The following is a 15,001-nucleotide window of genomic DNA, read 5'->3' on the forward strand; positions in this document are numbered from 1 at the left end:
TGCATAATTGTTGCGAATCCCCTGGCAATATATCGAGAATTGCTGGCGCTGGCGTTGCAGCCGTGTCAGGCAGAAACAGCTTTTAAGGATTAAATATAGATCTGTACTATGTAGAAAGTATATCAAAATGATGCTGAGTTTCTCCTGAGTCTAATGATATAGGTCAATACTAATACAGATCCTAATCAATAAAGTTGAATTCTTACATAGTAGAATCTATTTTATCAAAAAGGATTCTCTATACTTAAAATCTGTATCACTAGATTCAAGAAGAACTCAGCATCATTTTGATATACTTTCTACATAGTACAGATCCATATTTAATCCTCAAGAGCTCTTTCTGTTTGGCAGAACAACGCTGGCAATTCTCTACATAATGCCAAGGAATTCGCAACAATTATGCAACGTGCAGTAAGACAATGCTGCTAGACTTAAACAAGTGCCACAACCTTGTGTGCCTGCCCCTAAAGTTTAGCACTTGCATACTCCGTATTGCATATCGTACCTCACACTTCGAGCATGGTATATCTGGTGGCTTCTGTGAAAATGTAAATTTTGAGAAGAGTACCTCCCTCAGATCATTGCAGGCGTTAGCCTTCAAGTTGTGCTCAGAATCTCTCCAGCATTCTTTTCAAGGGATGACGATCAAGTCAGTCCGCACCTTGGCCACGACTCGGCAGCTGCCTTCGCCTCCAGCAGATGATTTGAGACCGTCATCTCCCCGCGTCTGTGACGCTCCGGACTACCCTTTCAAAGGGTGGCAGCCTCCTCAGCCTGAAGGTTACAGACAGAGTGCTGCCACCTCGATCGAGACCGCATTTGTGATAGATAATGGTGAGTGAATATCTTATTGTCAAGGTACGTTGCTAAGTCATGACTCACAGGCTCCAGCACAGTTAAAGCGGGATTCTCTTTCGACAAAGTCCCTCGCTTCATGGTTCCCCCAATCATGGCTCGATACCGCGATCGCAAGAACAATAAAGCCTGCACCTTTGTTGGCCATGATGCGTATGCCGACGCTACGACAAGAGGGCAGATCAGGAGCGCCTTTGAGCCAGGGACAAGTATCGTCACCAATTGGGACGTCATGGAAGGCGTGCTCGACTATGTTTTCATCAAGTTGGGTGTGGACGAGGAGGGAGGGATCGGAAGACCTGTAGTTATGACAGAGCCGATGGCGAACCTGGGTTACAGCAGAAGGATGATGAATGAGGTGGTGTTCGAATGCTACTCTGCACCAAGCGTTACATATGGCATCGACAGCCTGTTCTCTTACCGCCATAACAGAGGAGCATCCGGTCTTGTCATTTCTTCTTCACACACAGCTACGCATCTCGTACCCGTTCTGGCGGGGAAGCCTCTCTATCAGTCATGTGCAAGACTGAACTGGGGCGGGTCACAGGCTCAAGAATTCCTGCTCAAATTGCTACGGTTGAAGTACCCAACTTTCCCTGGCAAAATGAATATCGAACAAATGGAGGAATATGTCAGACGATATTGCTACATTTCGCAGGACTATGATGAAGAACTCTCTCATTATCTAGATTGGTCAGGCCTTGAGGAGGAGCGCGACATCATCATTCAATATCCGTACACGGAGCACATTGCGCCGGAGAAATCAACCGAGGAGCTTGTTCGCATTGCTGAACGGAAAAAGGAATCAGGTCGACGCCTTCAAGAGCAAGCAGCAAAGATGCGTCTGGACAAACTTATCAAGAAAGAGCAAGAAATGGAGTACTACAAACAGTTGCACATGAATTACGTGAATGCCCCAACCAAGAAAGAGCAGCGCAGATTGTTGGATGCCGACGACTTCAAGGACGAAGCAGCCCTCGAGCGTGTAATTCGGGAACTTGAGAAAAAGATCCGAAAATCTCGCAACAAAGATCTAGGTGCAGCAGATGAGGAAGAGGGCATGGAACAGCAGACCTTCCCTCTCCTTGACGTACCTGATGAAGAGCTTGACGAACAAGGCATCAAGGACAAAAGACACCAGCGCTTGCTGAAGTCTGGAGTGGAAGCTCGTCTTCGGGCCAAGGCGGAAAAGGAGCGGGAGAGAGCTCGGGTGGCCGAGGAGGAACGGTTGGATCTCGAGAAACGGGAGAACAACTTTGACGATTGGATAGCTGGTAGACGGGTAGCAAGAGACATCTTGCTCTCCAAGATCAAGGACCGTGAGCGTTTGAAACAAGATGCAGGAAACAGGAAGTCGCTAGCCAGCCAGATGCGTATGAAGACACTTGCCAATCTGGCTTCGGACGGACCGAAGAGGAAGAGACGAGGAGGTGGCGAATATGATGATGACTTTGGCGCCAACGATGAGGATTGGGGTGTCTATCGCACGGTAGCCACAGAGCCCGCAAGTGACGAAGAAGAAGAAGAAGATCCAGCTGCTGCGCTTCGAAGCTTAGAAGCAGAGCTCCTCAGATACGATCCTGATTTCACGGAGAAGGAGACGTTCGACGCCCAGAACGATTGGACGAAGAGTCTGATTCATGCCTTCCTTCGCGGAGCTCGACCATTTGATCCGGAAAGTCAGAAAGAGGCACATCAAATACATCTTAATGTGGAAAGAATACGTGTACCGGAGGTCATTTTTCAGCCCGGAATAGCAGGTGTCGATCAAGCCGGATTGGCCGAGATTGCGGAGGGTATCGTCATGGGCAGGACAAATCCGGCAGAGCAGCAAGCGCTGCTGAGGGACGTTTTCGTCACAGGCGGAAATACGTTATTTAAAGGGTTTGAGGATAGGTTGCGTCGAGAATTGAGAGGCGTAGTGGATGCCAGCCTTATGATAAATGTGAGAAGGGCCTCTGATCCGGTATTGGATGCTTGGAAAGGAGCGGCAGGCTGGTGGAGCAAATCAGCATTGAGCGAGCGAAATGCGGCCACAATCACTCGAGATGAGTACCTGGAGAAAGGAAGCGAGTACTTCAGGGTTCGTTCCAGCACTTCTATCATTTTGTTGTTCAAAAAAGCTGACAGATGCGGCAACAGGAACATTCTCTCGGCAATTCTATTGCGCCGGCAGCAAGTTCTGGGTCGTGAATCTATTGCCGGGTAAACCATGACAGACAACCAGCGTGGATCTCAAGACTCAATCCAGGACGTAGCAAGAGATACGCAATCGGTATTCGTCCTAGGACAGACAATTGGTGGGCATAAGCTCTAGATCCTGACATACCTAAAATCCGTCCGCACCACACGCATCCGCAACCACTCCTCCAGTTTATCGACAAGCTCACCAGGCACTGCTGAAGCTAACAAAAGCAATTGCTAACGGTTTGATGGAGCTTACTGGTACGCATGTGACCACGACAGGACAGCCGGAATGGGAGCAGAAGAAGATTGGTGAATTATGACGAGAGACCTGTAAAAAGGGCACGCCCAGGAAGATGACTGAAAGCTACAACTATGAATTTTCTTTCGCGTGAGGCCATAAGAGCCATGCTATAACCATCAAGGCTTTCAGTGTTGCTGCTATAAACAGTACCCCAGCCAGTCCAACCCATGATCTGGTCAAGAAACCTCCTACAATTGCTCCAAGGAACAATAAAATGGCCGATGCCACTCTGCGATTTCTTTTGGCGTTCTCTAAAACCCCACCAGTAAGCAGCTGGGCGTCCGACATCGTATCACAGAGCATGCTGGTGACAACCGCGGTGGGGAGATCGTTGTGTCGCAAGGCCCTGCTCGTCACGATCTGTCCAGCAGCTTGGAAAGAGAGAAGAGATATTGGCGCAAGGTCTTTCCAATTGATATCTCTTGACATGGTCAGGATCCATACGCCCGCCGCGCGATCATCCCTTCTGCTATCGGAGACATGGCTGGAGACGACCTTTGTAGTGACCAGAATGGCAACTGCTAATGTGACAGCAGCTTGGAAGAGGAAAGATGTGACCAGGGTACCCCTCCGGGTGGAGCCGAGCTTTCTGTGGAAAGTGCTGAAGCAAAATGCACCGAGCATAAAGCAAATAATTGACAGCAAGGACTTCGTCCAAGCGAAAGCTGGAGAAGACACAGGTTGACCCGATACACCCAGGCCAACGAAGACAGTGTTACCTAGTATGCGTCAATGGATTTCTATCGAGAGCCAAACTGGTCGGAGATAAATTCCCGCTCGAAGCACCATGATAATTCCATGGACTGGTCCATACCTGTCTGCATGCTCACAAAGCAAGACCATATATTGTAAGCAGCGCTATCAACAAGGCCGGTGACGAAGAATAAGCTAATGAGAAAGAGATATGTTTTTTGAGGTTCAACTTCCGACTTCATTCGGAGCTTCAGACGCACGACGAAGCTCTCATGGGTATTCGGCTTGAGAGTCATGGGGGGAGCATTGCTCTCACAAGGGTCCTGCATGGTGCCATAGCCAGCTTCAGTGCTTTCGGGAGCCATCAGGGGAGAGCTCTATTGAGAGATCAAGTAGAATAATGAGTTAGAACGTGCTAACGCGCATTGGAAGTTCCTTGAAACCGGTAAATAGGATTAGGTTAAACAGAGCGTGCTACGGCGAGGATTTCAATACCCAGAGCCGCTTGATTAGAAGTTGAAATCCCAAAACTCGATCTGCAGAAGAACTTGCATGCAAGTTATCGATAACTATGTAATCTTGAACTAAGCAGGGAAGGTTTGCCGATGTAATGTTACGTAGAGTGTGGAACAAAATTCGAAATTTATCACTTCCTTGCACATCCAGGAACTCATGGGAAAAAAAGCCGCAGGCTCGCACAAATCTCTGCGTGTGGCAATTTTGCTTCTACGCATGCATATTCGTTCCTGCAAAAGGGAAGATCTGAGTACACAATACTTCGAGTACGACATTGTGTTTAAAGGAGCGCTCAAATATATCGTGTTAGAATCGCGGAATCTGTGAGAACGTTCGGTGACCTCAGTGCCTGCTCTTCGGTAGGCTCGTCGTGGAGATATGTCAGGATCCAATACTCCCGTGGGCGGGAAGTCAGAGAAAGTCATGTCTTCCCGCTTGCTTACAATGAAGGTGGGCAGGAAGGAAAGGCATAGCTTTATTAGGCTAATTACAGTATCTACAGTTCATGCAAAGGGCGGCTGCTTCTGACTTGAGCCAAGTTCCTTCCACATCATCCCCTCTACCTGCCAGTCCCCGAGAGCTTGATGGACATTCCACAAAGCGACAGAAAATTTCTTCCTCCGTTCCAGCGTTCCCCAGTCCTAACATATCGACTCCACGCTCTTTCTATCAGTCGAATGATCCTAGTACACCAATGTCACAGGAAGGGAACCAGAGCTACATGCCCCAAAATTATGGTGGAAATGCAGCTGAGACACCCTGGGTACTAAATATCTCACGGAGGACTGATGAAGGACATGCCCCTAGCCCGCCGCTCGAATACACTTCCTCACCAGACACAGCGATTGGGAGGCGCAGATTTGGGAATTTCAAGAGGAAATCCAGTGAGAAGAAGGCCAAAACCAGAGATGGCGAGCCGGATGGTTCGCTCAGCTCAGCAGATTCAGACGAGAATCACGAACAGTACAGCGAGAGAATGTCTGGCGCAACGGAACATAACAGTGCTAAGCCGACAGGCAAACGACGGCAGGACCAAGACGATAACAAGATGGGCAAGACCAATCTAAAGAAGCCGAGGAGTGGTGGCATATCTGCATCATCAGGCATGCGACAACCAGGATTCAATGGGAGAAAATACCGAAAGGACAAACGGAAAGGATAAGTACCTCTTCTTGACCAAGTACCCTACTGGTATGTAATTATTCTCGATCTTCGTGCCTTTAGACCCTCGATGCTTAGGACAGTACTCCTCATTTCGGGTTGGTAGACAATGCACACCTATTAACTTTACATACAATTTTGTTCATGGCCACCTCCTTGGTATCTCATCATCAATACAGCTCTCGTCGTGCTTACCAGGGAACAAAGATCGAGCCAGTCCTACTCTCCCAGCCTGTTGCCTGTCAGCTCCCTTTCTGCCTTCACACTCACCGCGCAAGGCTCCCGTCCCACCATTCGGGGCCATGGTCTGCCTCAGTATCTTCTTCATTCCCGGAGCTGAGCTCATGAGGCCGTGCTCGTGCCTGGAAACACGTGAGTTACGTCTCAGATCCGCGCTTCCATCGCCGCCTCCAGAATCTTCGGATACTTTTCCCCTACCGTGCGATGCAGACTTTTTCTCAGCAAGCTTCCTTGCAATAATCGCGCCTTCTTCTGCTGCCGTCATTAGACATGACTTTTGCGTTTCGTGCGGTAGCTCAGGTGTTGGCACGGTCGTATCTTCAGCAAATGAAACAGACTTCTTGACTTTGAGTCGCGGTGCCCTTTTCTCGTTCTTATGCTTCCCTTTACCAAGCTGATTGCTTGTCTCGGATTCTATGCCCTCCGATGTTGAGTTAGAAGGTTTCTTCAGGATCGAGTGTAGCGAGGAGGACGAGTTAGATGGGCTCAGCGGAGTATCATTTGACGATGAAGAAGCGGCACTGTTAACTGAGGCAGGAGCTCCCGCGTCCACAGGGAGTGGACTATGTGGCTGCTCTTGACCCTGATTCTCGTAAGACGTCTGCACTGATGCTTCCGGCCGCTTCTGGCGTGGGCTTGAGCCTGAGCGCACTTCTGGAGATTCCGGAAGGGTATTATCCGCTGTTGAGGCAGACACCTGATCCAGATCATCGGTGACAGTTGGCGTAGTTGATTCTGGGGTTAACTGTTCGGGAGTGGGCTGCGTTGAAGTCGACGGCGTGGATTCCGTGCTCTGAGGTTGCGGAGCAGGGATTAGAGATAGTGGAACGGAGGGTGGCTCGTTCAAAGTCACGGGTAGCCGGACTACATCATGGCTAGATGGAAGGTAAGAAGACTTCTTGCTGCCTGCTTGATGATGAATGCGGTCGTGGATCTGTCGTAGTCCTGGCATGTAGATCATAGGTGGAGCTGGCACATATGTGCCATTCTCAATGCTGAGCCAGATGTCAGATTCGTCATCGTCACAACCAAAGCACATTCTAATCTGACATGGCGTAGAGGGCTTGCGAATGACAGATCCGGCTCAGAAGTAGGTAGAAAAATCCAGGGTACCCAGAAGGAAGGTGCGACCCTCCTGTTTCGCGAACAGAGCACGTACAACTTGAAGGATCCCGCTTTCTCCCAGAGAGGTTCAGGTGCCGAGGAGACGCATAGATACACGTTGATCGGAAACCAATGACCCAGAAAGTACTGTAAAGGGCTTTCGGGGCACAATATTACTTGAACCATTTTGATAATGGTAAGTTTTATAACACCACTTGTCGATGCCTGGAATCAGCAGTCCAGTGAAGGCTGGACGAGATCATCGCTATGCATTTTGTGCATAACGCCATCAACCAGCAAGAGTCTCACCCTCTTTGAGCTGTTGAACAATTTTTGCTAATCGTTGGTAATCACTGAGCAGAGCCGAAACATCTCGAATCGCCAATTCACCTGCGTCCTTCAGATCCATGAATCGCTGTATAGGAGGATCGATGTTTGCAGGCAACTCAGCTTTCGTTGCAGCGGCGCTGGCACCCAACACTTTTGCTTCCTCCTTTTCAGTAGACACAGATGATGCTGCTGGAGTCGCCTTTCCAAACCCTCTGAAACCTCCACCAAATGCGGAGCCTAGGTGGCTCAGCGGATTAAGCGAATTGCCAAGGCTTTTCACCGATTCAAGGGCGTTGGGAGTTGTCGGTGTGGGTGCTGAGCTTGAGGGATTCGCTGCAGCAGAGACAACACGTCTTCCGCTTCCGTTGGAATGAAGGCTATCAACGCTGCGCTCTCTCGCTGCAGATTGTTTCCGACCGCCAATCATGCCGAGCAGCTTGTCTTCACGTTTTAACGGCTGCTCAGCGTCTTTTTCTGCAATAGAGCTTGACTCGCTGATGGTGTCATCCAGAACCAAAGGCTGGCTCACCAGCTTGCGGGCCTCCTCCAATGTCTGTGGCATAGAAGGCTGCGATTCGTCAGCGTTGTGCTCCCTGAGCCGGCCAAACAGGAATTTAAAGCTGTTATCTAGGGTATTGCCGATATTCTTAAACCCTTCCTCGGCAGTATTGCGGACAACGTCATTGGCAGCCCCTATAGCCTTTGCTGGCGGATTCAGGAGACTGCTTAGTCGTCGCTGATGCAATGGGGGTGGCGCCCGAGAAGGTGTTTGTAACGATTGGGCGGATGTTGATGACGTAGAGGTTATTGTGGTAGGTCGACTTGGAGGTGGCATCATGTTAGATGGGTGCGGGCTATCAGACCTCTCAGATATTGACCCTGCAGGCGAATGTGCAGGAGACGAAGAAGTCGCCCGTGACAGTGCTTGCAAAGACTGTGCTGGCGTAGCTGGCCGACTTGGAGATTTTGGTGGACCTTGTGGGAGCTCATCTTCACGAAGACTGGCAAGATCAACATTCTCCAGAAAGACTATGGCAGCCTCCAGATTCGTCATACAGTACGCCGCTTCACCATCAATCTTACTTGAGGTACGAAACCTTTCAATAAAGGATAGATTGCTGATGATGTTGATGCCTTCGGGTGGGGATGTGATCAAAGTGTATATCAGAGTAGGCAGGACCTCATCAGCTGAGGAGGATGCTGGGTGGATTGTGGACAGAGTATCCACTATTGTCTTGTGTGCAATAGTTAAACATTGCAATTTCCCTAGAGGACTTTTCTCTTGATTCATCCTGCCCAGTTCGTCCCTGGCCGGAGCAAGTGAATCACGGATATCATCTTCTGTCAGTGTACTCTTAAGATCGATTTCAATCCCCAGATCTTTCAATCCAATTCCGACCAACGCCAGTGCTGCGGTCTTTGATCTCAGCTTCTCGTCACGTACTTCATCTAATGTGCTTTTGTGGCGCCAGATGCTGTTATACACTTTCTCACATGCTCTTCGTTCCACCGCCTCTTCCAAGGCCAACTTCTTGTACTCGAGCAGCTTTCGTGCTTTTTTCTTCTCTGCTACCTCGGAGGCCGTCAACATTTGATGTTCGAAATTAGAGTCAAGTGAAGCTATCGATTCCTTACTCTGCTTCCGGGCAAGCTGTTTGCTCCTGGAAGGCATTGTTCCCTTCAGTGCTTCAAGGCTCGGGGACGAGTGGGACGAATCTCGATCAATGCGAAGCGCCAATGTAGCTATGTGAGTAGAAATATGTGAGCTGGCCCTCGAATAGAAATCTTGGAATAGATCAGAAAGCTTGTCTATGGTAGGAGGTTCAGAGTAGACTCTGGCTGTCAATGACTCGATAAATCTAAGGGCACGGATGAGTATATATGTCCAAAGGAAGAGTAATGACCATCTCACCTGTCTGTAAGACTGGCAAGCTCCACAGGAAGTTCATCGAATCGCGCCGGTAAGCTCTGGGCACGATTAAGCGACTGCTCCAGATCTGGCATTGGACTAATCTGAGTTTTCTTCTCGAAGACATCTTCTGGTGACATTTGAGATGCTCGGCCTGGCGATACAGGATATGAGGTTCCATTCCGGCCTTCAGCTGCTCTGACTTGAATTGTGTTTGCCCTCAGCCTTGAAGATTTGGATGGTTCCGCCGGCTCAAAGCGAGTGAAAGACTTGATCTGTTGCAGTGCCGGCCGGTCTTTCGTACCAATATGCATTTCTTGCGCCATCTGTGGTGTCTCGGGTGGAAGAATGGATGTCGCAATTTACAGTAGCATTTGCTGGGAGACTATGTTCTGGGAGATGATCTGGTGTAAGTTGTGGACAGGAAGATTAGAGGAAAGATGAAGGATAATCACCACTCTATTATTTTCTTACTCTGTATTTTATGTTCCACGCGACTCAACGTGTTGCACTTCAAGTTTCTTGTTTGAACTCTGGTACATTGTACCCCTGCATTTCAGATGTGGTTGGTTTACAATGACTGCTGGGCACAAGTGATCAGCCAAAGGCTGGGCTCGTGAACATGTGCCACTTACATACTACGTAGTCGTTGTCATGCGTCTTAGGGGAGCCCGCAGGCATCCACCTTCGTCCCTTGATCCGCTTGTGCTTTGTGCATCGAAGCTGGAAGTTGTCCTGAACATGCTAGAACATGGTCGACAGTCTCGATTACTCTAGCAACAAAGCAGCATTCGAACCATCAAGTTGAAACTGAAGTCACTCATTCCGTCGTCGCCCCACTCAGCACTTTTCGATATTTCTCGATAAAACAGCAGTGTCTACGTCTGCTAGGAAGCTGGGAGGCGGGGAATCTCTTGATCATGGGAAGGAGTAAACCACCAAAGCAACACTGCTCTTCCAAGTCGAGGGTGACAGCTGGCCTGTTGTTATCGTTTCTGGCATTCACGAACAGCGCCTCCGCCATTTCAGGACAAGCGACACCGTCAACAATTCTACCACAACTACCATTGTTGCCAGAGACACAAGATGGCACCTATCATGACTTCGTATGTCTTACAGTCCTTACCGCGTTTTGGTAGAATGCTAAATGCCAGGTAGACTTTGCGACACATTTTCCACAAAGGTACCTATCAAGATCCCCAGCTTCACAAGCGCCTTGATGTACCGCCTGACTACAACATATGGGTCCTCAATGGCAAAGACGGATCTCAGCAACAATCAACAAACCATTTCCGTGCCCGTTCCCATCAAATTAACATTCAACGCCTCTCTGACAGGCGGCTTGCCACGATCGAATCGCACCTCTCTCATGCCCGCACCAACGGTGAGGCCATTTCACTTGCAGCATCACAATGGACGATGGACGAAATGCCTGCGCCGAATACGACTGACAAGGAGACGATATTATCTCTTGCAAGGGCTGCGGCCGATGCGTACGTGGAAACTCGGGACGACCTGGAATGGGAAGATGTTGGAAATGGACTCAACCTCTCACAAAGCTTTGGCTGGCAAGCAGACGGGCTGCGAGGACACATTTTCGCGGACAAGGACAATGCCACTATCCTCGTGGGCTTAAAGGGCACCTCACCGGCTGTTTTTGATGGTGAAGGTACTACTACAAAAGACAAGGTCAACGACAATCTATTCTTCAGCTGTTGCTGCGCCCAAGGGGGTCAGTACTTTTGGCGTCAAGTTTGTGACTGCTACTCAAAAACTTACACCTGTAATCAAACATGTCTGGTCCAAGCACTGAAGAAAGAAAATCGGTATTACCGCGCAGCCATCGAGCTCTATACTAATGTCACAGAGTTATATCCTAATTCCAATGTCTGGCTGACAGGTCATTCCCTTGGCGGGTCGGTCAGTAGTCTTCTGGGTATGACTTTCGGGATACCAACTGTCACTTTTGAGGCTCCCGGAGAAGCATTGGCAGCGTCTCGACTTGGTCTTCCTGCTCCGCCAGGTTCCGATCCAACCAGACCGGCCACCCGAAAGTACACAGGGACCTATCATTTTGGTCACACCGCTGATCCTGTTTTCATGGGTACCTGCAATGGAGCAACAGCCGCATGCACACTCGGAGGATATGCCATGGAATCTCAATGCCACACTGGCTTTCAATGTGTTTATGACACTGTCAGCGATAAGGGGTGGCGTGTTGGCATTGGATATCATAAGATTCATAATGTGATTGATAATGTCCTGCGGAAGTACGACACCGTCCCACAGTGTGCTACGGATGATGAATGTGTGGATTGTTTCAATTGGAAGTATTTCGAAAGTAATGGATCAGACTCTACTACCTCTTCCTCATCCACCAGAACGACGACCAGAACACGTACCTCGACCTGCCAAACCCCTGGATGGTGGGGATGTCTCGATAAGACAACGACGGAGACCACCACATCCTCTACCAGTACCAACAGCTCCACCTCTACGTGCAAGACTCCAGGCTGGTTTGGATGCAATGATCCTACTACCACTACATCGGCCACTTCATCCCCAAGTGCAGCCCCGGCACCGCCAATTACTACCACCTGCACGGCAACAACATCTTCAGTTTCATCTTCCTATTCTTGCCACCATCCTGGCTGGTTCGGCGATTGTCTTGACCCAGCGGCACCAACATCGAGTTCGCCCCCCCTGTCGCGTCATTGCTCAAAACCTGGATGGTTCTGGGGATGTCTTGATAGGCCCACGTCTGAAAATACTGCGTCAATCACGCCGCCTTTGCCAACGCATTCTGCAAGTTCCATGTCGACACCATCCACCTCATCAAGTACTTGCAAACACGAAGCTTTTTTCGGCCTGATCTGCCTTGATTCGAACTCCGAATACTCAAGGCTGCATGGTGTACCGAAGACCACAGCGACAAGACAAGGAGCGATGCTAGGGAGTGGCTGGCAAGATGAAATGTGAGCATAAATGTACTAGAGTCGCAGGATTTCTCAGGGTTCTACCTCTTCCTCTGAGCTTGGCTCATTCATCATAGCGCGGAGTAGCATAGAGCAATCGACCTTGCCGAACTCTGGTGTTGTTCTAAGGGCTCTTCCTATTACGTTACTTTACTCCATTGGACCCCCTCAATAGATCCTTCGTCGAATGGATACCTGGGAGTGCAAATTCCTGATGGCATGACTCGTTCATTGATACTTTTCGAGGAAACCATTGAAGTATGCATAATCTCACTCCGGAATTTTCTCGTTGTCTTGAAGTGCATCCGTTGCTCTTGGCTTGAGGTTAGCAAGACAGGGTGCATACAGTAGCTGCCCAGAATATGCCCCTCTGACAGTGACGAGGGTAACGATAGCCCACAGGAGTATGACGGCCACGCTTAGGACCTGGCTTTCTCGTCAGCGCGATCAGCGTGAAGACACTATCTTCTTACAGTTCCAAAGATTCTGAAGAAGGTCGATGGCATCTCTACGCTGAGAGTGATTGTGCTGATGGAGAATACATCAAGCGGAAACGTAAATCCCTACCAGCCCATATTGAACTGGAAAGGCTTGCTTTTATAAATGCTTGCAAGGGCGGATACCAAACAAACAAGCCCGAAACCCCACAAAATCAGGGCTACGACAAAACCGAGGACATACGCCATGTCACCGGCGACATCGTGCAGCACTTTCGTCTGTGCAAAGTTTGAGCGCGCAGCCCTTCGAAGATTTAGAATGCTGGAAGAACAGTCAGGTCATGGGGGTCAAATAAGGGTTTGTTATCATACGCGTATGCTCCCGTCCCCAGCGGACCTAGCGGCAGAAAACAGCTCACAATGACTTCTCGAGGAGGGAGCTTATGGATAGCAAACCGTTGATAGTACATAACAAGGACTGACATGGCTAGGGGAACGCTCATACCCCACATTACATACGATGTCATGATAGTATCGCGAGCATGATCCAAGTTGGTAATATTTGAGCAACGGCAAAACCAGTGCCGGCAGCGACAATGGTTGCCGCGACAGGAAGAAGCCGCGCCGCAGTAATTTTGTCGAGCGAGCTCTGATGCTCCTGTGACATCCTGGACAAGTCAATTACTGGACCTCAGCTTGGGTGCCATATCAATCGGTAATGGGCGTCCGAGGAATTCAAATTCGCATGATCGTTAAGAGAAGAGGACTTACAACAATATCGACATCGACAAGGTTACTCCAGCGGATAGAACAGCATCAACCACCCATCCAACCCAAGCAACCATAGCTACCCAAGATGCCCAATCAGGAACGCACACATAAATCCACATATTAACAAGTGTCGCGAATCCCATCGGGATTGTTCCGAGAAACAAGGAATTGGTGGGGTCCCGGATCATGACTCCCCATATTTCAAGATTTAGAGTGTACCTCAGGATGGAGATTATAAACGCGGAGAAGAAGAGGATTGTATTCAGAACGAAGATGATGATTGAAAGATGGTAAAGCCAATTTTCTTCATAGGGGATGCTGGTTAGGAGGACGCTGACGACGCCGGTCCCCATGGTAGTAGGAAACCATCTGAAGAATTTCTTAGCGAAAAGCAGATCAAATCATAGCATAGTTTGCCAATGAACAATAGCAATTCCCGAAAGGAGAATATCCATAATGGAGACGATATACCATGCTTAGTTGAATGGATTGATAGGAGACATACGCTAGGCTAAGGTGCCTGATGACGGCTTGTCTCCGGGGAGCCAGATTCGAGCGCCAGATTCAGAATTTTCAGATTCGGCATGTCGGCGTTTCGGCAGCCTTGGCATGGTAAATGTGACCGCACCATAGTAATTTGTATGTAGTGTTCCTAAAGAGTTCCTCACTACTGCCATTTGTGTAATTTGATGCCACCGGTGCTTCCCAAATAGGTATTGATATAGAGACCTTGGTGTTGAGTTTGTACGATGACTCTACCCTGGCAAGCAAAGCCCGGGTGCCCTGTTCATCTGCGGGATGCGGTTGAGCGCTTCGTAAACGATAGAGACCCTGCCTGGCGCCTCCCTCCTCCTCGTAACGGTGAGGTATTCGACTCATTCGACCAGTGCCAGGAGCGCTTAAACGTTTTCGCAATGGTTGAGGGCTTCGCTGTGACTGTTCGAGGCGCTAGAGACCCTCGAAATCTGTGTAAGCGCTTTCAGTGTATCTACCACGGAGATGAGACTCGAAATAATAGAGATCTTGAGCATCACGTTACGAAGGATTCTGAGGGTAAGATAATCAGTAATCAACAACGAGATGCTACCCACACCAAGCAGAAAGGGTGTATCTGGTACGTTTTCTGCTCCTTTAAGGATATTAGTAAGCGCGGCTCTAGTGTTAAGGGTTTTTGTCTTGTTGCTTCAGAGCTATCTCATTCTTACTGCCTTATAAAGAATCCCTTAGTATATATAGAGAATCAGAATCTGCTTCCTAAATATCGTCAGCTTATTACTCTTGCTTATAAGTACTATAAGAACGTCATACCTTACTCTCAGAGTCGTTGTAAGGAGAGCTATAGATGGGCCTAAATAACAAGACGAAGCGTGGAAAGAGAACAGAAGTGAGAAAGCAACGCTCTATATACAAGACCGTAACCCCTATCCTGTCATGGCCAGAGGAAGTTAGCTGCGGGTACCTGTGGTCAGTAAAGGCTAGGATGGCGGCGGGGAGCTGGGTCCGAGGTCGACGGCGCGGTGTT

The 15,001-nt window shown here is 49.1% G+C and overlaps 6 protein-coding genes across 6 annotated transcripts in view; 4 read left to right on the forward strand and 2 right to left on the reverse strand.

Moving 5' to 3' along the window:
* Positions 1-638: 638 nt before the first annotated feature.
* Positions 639-3,048, forward strand: EPUS_03215 (uncharacterized protein; the record flags this gene model as incomplete). Its single annotated transcript, XM_007789645.1, has 3 exons — positions 639-834; positions 885-2,938; positions 2,998-3,048. 3 exons carry the CDS (start codon positions 639-641, stop codon positions 3,046-3,048), a joined length of 2,301 nt encoding a protein of 766 aa, XP_007787835.1.
* Positions 3,049-3,557: 509 nt separating this feature from the next.
* Positions 3,558-4,028, forward strand: EPUS_03216 (uncharacterized protein; the record flags this gene model as incomplete). The annotated part of the gene is made up of 1 exon (XM_007789646.1): positions 3,558-4,028. One exon carries the CDS (start codon positions 3,558-3,560, stop codon positions 4,026-4,028), a length of 471 nt encoding a protein of 156 aa, XP_007787836.1.
* Positions 4,029-5,855: 1,827 nt separating this feature from the next.
* On the reverse strand, positions 5,856-6,992 carry EPUS_03217 (uncharacterized protein; the record flags this gene model as incomplete). Its single annotated transcript, XM_007789647.1, has 1 exon — positions 5,856-6,992. One exon carries the CDS (start codon positions 6,990-6,992, stop codon positions 5,856-5,858), a length of 1,137 nt encoding a protein of 378 aa, XP_007787837.1.
* A 354-nt stretch (positions 6,993-7,346) lies between these two features.
* On the reverse strand, positions 7,347-9,622 carry EPUS_03218 (uncharacterized protein; the record flags this gene model as incomplete). The annotated part of the gene is made up of 2 exons (XM_007789648.1): positions 7,347-9,246; positions 9,300-9,622. 2 exons carry the CDS (start codon positions 9,620-9,622, stop codon positions 7,347-7,349), a joined length of 2,223 nt encoding a protein of 740 aa, XP_007787838.1.
* Positions 9,623-10,216: 594 nt separating this feature from the next.
* Positions 10,217-12,275, forward strand: EPUS_03219 (lipase ATG15; the record flags this gene model as incomplete). Its single annotated transcript, XM_007789649.1, has 2 exons — positions 10,217-10,402; positions 10,455-12,275. 2 exons carry the CDS (start codon positions 10,217-10,219, stop codon positions 12,273-12,275), a joined length of 2,007 nt encoding a protein of 668 aa, XP_007787839.1.
* Positions 12,276-14,959: 2,684 nt separating this feature from the next.
* EPUS_03220 (uncharacterized protein) overlaps positions 14,960-15,001 on the forward strand; it is a gene marked incomplete at both ends in the record, with an annotated part of 2,597 nt that continues 2,555 nt past the window's right edge. The window contains one exon of the mRNA XM_007789650.1: positions 14,960-15,001. This exon is cut by the window's right edge and continues 123 nt beyond it. Coding sequence (XP_007787840.1) covers positions 14,960-15,001 — 42 coding nt within the window.

Source organism: Endocarpon pusillum (genome assembly GCF_000464535.1).
Source record: "Endocarpon pusillum Z07020 unplaced genomic scaffold scaffold1275, whole genome shotgun sequence".
Lineage (NCBI taxonomy): Eukaryota > Fungi > Ascomycota > Eurotiomycetes > Verrucariales > Verrucariaceae > Endocarpon > Endocarpon pusillum.